The sequence below is a fragment of the Lutjanus erythropterus genome, chromosome 21 (genome assembly GCF_056507025.1).
Source record: "Lutjanus erythropterus isolate fLutEry1 chromosome 21, fLutEry1.hap2, whole genome shotgun sequence".
NCBI classification, from domain to species: domain Eukaryota; kingdom Metazoa; phylum Chordata; class Actinopteri; order Lutjaniformes; family Lutjanidae; genus Lutjanus; species Lutjanus erythropterus.
The window spans coordinates 17,620,506-17,627,033 of NC_139337.1; the positions used below are offsets into that span (position 1 = coordinate 17,620,506).

General features: G+C 37.3%; 1 protein-coding gene across 1 annotated transcript; it reads right to left on the bottom strand.

The window, feature by feature from the left end:
* Positions 1 to 1,704: 1,704 nt before the first annotated feature.
* xkr9 (XK, Kell blood group complex subunit-related family, member 9) lies at positions 1,705 to 5,067 on the bottom strand. Its single transcript, XM_084747275.1, has 3 exons — positions 4,556 to 5,067; positions 3,156 to 3,370; positions 1,705 to 2,435 (listed from the first exon to the last, which is right to left on the bottom strand). Exons 1-3 carry the CDS (start codon positions 4,888 to 4,890, stop codon positions 1,807 to 1,809), a joined length of 1,179 nt encoding a protein of 392 aa, XP_084603401.1. The 5' UTR covers positions 4,891 to 5,067; the 3' UTR covers positions 1,705 to 1,806.
* Positions 5,068 to 6,528: the final 1,461 nt, after the last annotated feature.

Genomic DNA, 6,528 nt, shown 5'->3' on the forward strand with positions numbered 1-6,528 from the left:
TAGGTTGAAGTCTGTGCTGGTGAGCATCTGTTCTGCTGGACTGTCGCTGAGCGAGAGCTTGAATCCTTTCCAGGTTTTGCTAAACTGTTACCTTATGTTATTTATGAGGCTCAATTCAACATTTTGATATAACTTTCATTATTCTATGTGAAAACACATGAAAAGAGGCAGAAAAGGAACAAAAATATAGGGTGCTTGGCAATTTAAATGCTTTCCAACTTCAAACAAAGGACTGAATAATCTAATCAAGGAATTAAATAAATCATCCAGTTGCAGATTAGAATCTAGTAGATTAACAACCACTTAATTACTGTGAGGTTATTTCCAGGAAATATTAAAGGAGGAGACATGAGAGTGATTATAAAAGGCTTATCTTGGGCCTGAAATATTGTTGCATGTTCTCTGACTAAAAGTATTATGTTATAGTTCTTGTTAATGTAGGTCCAGCAGTAGAGGACCTCGGCTGGAAAAGTCTACCTAGACAATAACACCACCTTGTGTTTAAAAGTTGCCATTACAGGCTTAAAGAAAATATCGGTCCATACCTACTAAATACTATCCAGCAGAGGCATGTCAGCTGATATTACTGGACTAAGCATGCTTGACTTGATCAAAAAAATAGTTTGGAAGTACACAATATAATATAGTATGTATAATGATGACTGCAGCCTGCCATGAGCTGCATCTCAGTGAGCACCCTGTCCCACATCTAATAATTAATGTCAATAAGTGATTAATGATTAATCAATTTGCGCTAGTCTCATATATTACTCTATACATTCCATAGTCCTTATTGTTTTCCACGCCCTTTTGTATTGTTATTGTTTTTTGTTTATTTTTGTTTGTATTAATATGCTTTGGCAGCATTGTGTTACCTGCAGTCATGTCAATAAAGACAATTTTATTGAAATGTAACAACTGTGCTTATTATTGTGTGTTTTGGACATCACATAAGTATGTTTATCTAACACACATACAACAAAATAAGAAACCAAATAATTTTAACCATAAAATAATTTTTAGATTGTATTATAATGTGCTATTAATGGACACTCCAGGTCACAAGGATTTTCGTATATATAAGAAAATATATGTAATTCATACGCAAGTTTGTTAAAACAATGAATGAAATATAATGGATGAATTTAACCCTCTACATGGCACCCATATTGAGGTGTTTCCCATGATACTAATTAAGGTCCTGTTCCATTTACACCTGTGTCAGCCTCACTATAAGAATAAGAATAAGAAATCTGTCAGTCACTGACAAGTTTATTAAAACAAGAATAAATAAAACATAATTGATACATTAAAATACAATATGCTTCATATTGCACTTCACAGCAGCCATACTGATTAAAGCTTAGTGCCATTGGTAACACCTTCGTCTACTCCACTACTTCATGTCAGAATGGCTGCTGTGAAAAAGATCCATAGCTTAGCGAGCCATTCATATCAGTAATGAAAAAGCAAACTTCATCTCAGAATATAGTACGATAACTTAATAGCAGCATTAGTATGTAGAATATTATGATGACAACTCTCAGTGCAGGCTCTATTTTTCTTCTCCTTATCAATTTCAAGGTACAGTAAGGTGCAATTCATCATTTTACAACACAGGTTTGTAAAACGAGATTAAATTAGAGTTCACTTTTTGCTACTCACAAAAAAACATCGCATAAATAAATGATATACAGGTGGGTGAATAAAATTTAGGGTTAGGGTCAGTCACAGAAAAAATAACTATAAAGTCTTAGGTAGTTCCAGATTCAAAGGCTTGTAAATAAAGTGTTTTTAAAAACTCTATCAAGGCTGTAAGAAGTTCCTCATCCTCTCAGTGGTCTTTGCATCATTTCCCAGGCCGTCCACCTCATCCGCCTCTCTCCTCTGCTCTCTGGGATGCAGGAAGCGGTAGTACAACACGAGACACACCAGCCCCAACACCGAACCTCCAAAAATGAAACCAGAGACTGTCAAGAAAGATGCGTCTGTCTGCAGCTCTGGCTTCAACAGAGACAGCAGTACAAGAGCCGTTACGTTGATAAAAGAATAGGAAATGTAATAGATGGTCATGGATACACTGGTGTCCTGTCCTTTGACGTTGAAAAAGGTGAACGTGAGGATGACCCCGATGACTGCGCGGTACAGAAACTCGAGGCCTCTGGATGAGCAGAAGTCTGTCTGCAGCAGGTATGTCCAGATTGTCCCCAGCAGCCAGAGGATGAAGAGGGCTATTGTGCTGTAGGTGCTCAGCACGAGGAGGAGTGCGTAGCTGAGGATGCGGCTGGTGATGGTGCAGAGTTTGTAGAGGAGGTAAAACGCTGTTGGGAGGCCAGAGGGCATCTCCCTGATATGAGGGAGAGATCTGCGCAGGCAGCGTCGATAATCCACCAGGGCCCAGGCGATGTTGAAGAAGGAGAATGCCATAGATAAATCTGAAAAAAATTGACAAAGGGTAAAAATAAAGAGATGTACTTCATTTTAAAGTACACTCCTAAGATGTAACAAGCTGTACTTTGATTTATTTAGATAAAACTAGAAATAATATGGTCTTTATTAGTTAGTAAACAAACACAGCTATACCCTAAATCAGGCTATATGCCTAACTGACACTAATGAGAAGTAACAAGGTATACTTTGAACCAAATTTCTTTCTTTCTTTCTACTTTCATTAGAACATTATTCAACTTCATTAGAGGACAATTACAAACATAGTATAAGAGAACTGTATTGTAAACTGACGTGTATTATTTCCTGCTGTAAGACCCTTATAAGACTAAGTGTTAACCCTTATTAGACTTTCATAGAGTTATAACTCTGGCCTTTACTTGGTAGATCTGATTTACATATTTAAATGGTGAGGTAGCATATGTAATTTCACTTTAGTTTACAGTACAGTTCTGTTGTAATATGTCCCAAATCATCCTCTAATAAAGCCTAACAAGAGCCTAAAAGGTGGGAAATTATAGACTTCAGTTTGCTGTACAGTTCTGTTGTAATCTGTCTCTAATTGGCCTCCCAGAAAATCTAATAAAGGTCTGACACTGTCCAATTAAGTAGATACAAAGTATGCCTTGTTATGTCTTATTGGTGTACTGTCAAATAAATCATGACCAATAATGTTACTGAAAATCTGACTTTCTGTCTCTACTTACACTGTATGACCGAGCACTCTTCATGGTCCAGCACTATGTACAGTTGTAGAAGCAGCTGGGGAACACTCTCCAGAAAAGACTCAAACAGTTTGAGCATGCTCAGGTCAGTAGCCAAGCCAAACAGCTTCTTGTGCACATCTCTCCTCTCTTCTACTGTACAGGACTTTGTTGTCGTCCAAACCACTTTGTACCCTTGTTTCAGCAGGTGATAATACCTAGCAACGGGTCAAACACATTGAAAACACAGTCACACAGGTTGTCGCCACCACGCAGTAGCTACATCTGTTAATCATTCGTGTTTTGCTGCTGCACAGACAACGATGCATCTCTCATCCCTCAAGACGCTACAGATGAAATGTGGTTCTTCCAGTTTGCAAATTCCATAATAGCACGCCAAGTGCGTGTTCAGCATACTGCACATTTTCAGCCAACGTGTAGACACACCTTATTGTAGGGTACAAGAGCAGTTCCTGTTATTTTGCAGATATAATAATAAGGCTTGTTGCCCTCTTAAAGTCCCCCTTTAAAATATGTCTTCCTTCTTGTTCCTACAGTTTGAATGTTTGAACTTCACAGAATGATGCAGGTGAAAACCTTCACACTGAAAGGATGCTTTCACATTCATCACATTGTTAAGGAGCAGTATTATACTTTTCAGTAAGGCAAATAATTGAGTTGGAAAACTGGAAACTTTTAAGCCGACCTGCCTTAAATTTAGGTTGCATTAATGCAAAGTGTTGATTTGAAAGCAATCAGACTGTTAAGTTCATCTGAATTCATGTTACCAATTAAAGTAATTTTTTGAAGTTGGTCCAACAATTCCCTTTTTTCAGTGTGCCAGACACATTATTTCTCCAAACAGACTGCTTTTATCTTAACACACACCGTAAACTATTTGTTTTAACTTTAAAAACTTAAGTGTTTGGGCTGCCTGATTTAAGTTGACCGAAAAAGACAAGTTGAGGTACTTTGGAATGATGATGCAAGTCAAACAAAATCTACATTGATTCGGTTGTACTTGAGATAACATATTTAATCAGCCTAAGATATTAAGTTGAACCAACAGCTTTTCAGTCACATTGATGAACATTACGATCAAATTCGATTTCCTTTTACATCAAGTTTACCATCTCAAAATATTCCAAGTTAGAGGAACCCATGTTTGGAAGTTTTGAAGTGTTCTGGAAATAATTAATAAATAATAATTACTAGAAAATGTAAGTTTATTTAACTTGATCAGATAAAACTTATATATTTACGTTTAGTAAACATGTTAAGATGAACTGATTCCACTAACTTCTTGTGTGATTTTTTTTTACAGTGCATGTCTGAAGTGGAAGTTTAAGCTGCAGTGCTCTCATCAAAGTTGACACAATTCGTCATCAATAATTATTCCTTACCTGGTGAAGATGCCCACGCCAGATACGTGCAGGACAGCAAGTCCACCTTTGGACATTCCTGATATGGATGTGTTTCCTTCAGGATTTATCAGGGGATCATCCATGTCATCCCTGTACCAGGCATAGCTGAAGATCTGCGTCACCAGCAGCCCGGCCAGGACGAACACAAGAGTCAGTGCAGTCCATACGAAATGTCTCTCTTGAAAATATTTCAGTGCTAGTGCAATGTCTGTCCAAATGTCCACGACATACAAGACCAGTCCAACAATGGTTAATAACCATCGCAGTTTAGTGTACTCGATTGGAGTGGACTGAAGCATTCTGTTGAAGTTCATCCAAAGCTCTCACTCTGTGACAAAGAAGAGATGTGGCTGCCTTATGAAGCTTCAGAGGAAAAGCTGCAGTGGACAGTTCAGGTGTCATTGTGGTCAATCTGTAAAACCAACACAGCGTGACAAAACTCATGAGTATCACGGAACAGACAGGGTTCTTCACATGCACAAACATTTTGTCAAAATCATGTGCAAGTTAAGGTAATCATGACATAATCTGAGGTGTTGAAATACAACGTGACCAGCTGCTGTGTCACAGTCTGCTGCCCTTTGCTCTCTATCATAACCACTTTATTATATGCAGGGCTGATACATACACTTACAGATGTGATAGAAAAATAATCAATGACGTTATCAGCAGAATTACATAATTACAGTGATTAAAAAAAACCCTGCCTTGCTCATTCTCAACTTTTGCATAATAGATTTTTCTCATCTCACAGAATGGCAAAGATCTATTTACTGACTCCCAGAATAACTAAAGTCTTTTAACATCCTCTAGTTTCACTTTAATTTTGAACAGTTTAAAGAGACACTGTTGATTATAAAGATAACCAGCTAAAGGAAAACTAATTAAAGATAGCACACTATCAAAATGACATTACTTTTTTCACTTTAACAATATAAAGCATTAGCAGTGTTAATTTACTGTGTTTTCATGAAGCTTCTACAGTTGTTATTCTGAGCTCATATACAAATCTTACTGTTATCACATCCTGGTTCAAATTACATACCTTATTTAGTACATGTCATCCTACAAATACCACACACACAAAAAAAACCCACAGTAATTGACCTTACCAGTACATATTTGTTCATGCTGGACAGCGGTGTACGGTCATACTTCTTCATATGGGAGTTCTCTTTCTCTTTCTTTGACACTCATGACAAGCTCCACCTCAGTGACAACGCTCTGAACAAACATAGTCAAACCGGAAAGGATGTGATTGCATAATAGATCTAGTGCGTGAACGTGTGTGTGTGTGACAGTTCATACTTTAAATTCCCATTTTCAGATGACTTAAACATCAGCCGACAGAGATGAAATTCCAAGCTATCCACCAGATGTTCCCTTTTATTTAACAAGTGGAGGTGTGTGCACGAACCGAAAGTGTGACGTCACACCTCACAGTTGTTTCCTGTAATCTTAAGTGCTTACAGTAAGTAGGGAGAAAATCTTCATCTGTAGATCAGGAAACTTCATATTTTCAAAAATTTAACAATGTTTTAAATACTCTAAGACTGTGTTGCACTAACAAATATTAATTTTATGTAAGATTAGTTCTAAAAAGAGTTTAGATCCACAATTAAAATTAAGCAGAGCTTTGCTGCACAATTAAAAACATCTCAATTTATTAAATCCAAGTTTAGTAATATAAACCAGAACTAAATAGAGTTTGACAGATATGGAGATGCCTGCTTGCCCAAATTAAAATAAATATTTATAAAAAATATAGCCACAAGCAGCAGTGAACGGAGTCTAGGCAGATTGTGAGTATTTGGATGTTTGTAAGAGACGAGCACTGATAAGACACACAATGCACAGTCATGCAGAGGTCGTCACATTGTTGGCAAGTGGGACTTGATCACATGTGAACCTCTTGACCTTTGGATCACTTGAGGAGACACGGTCTTTACACA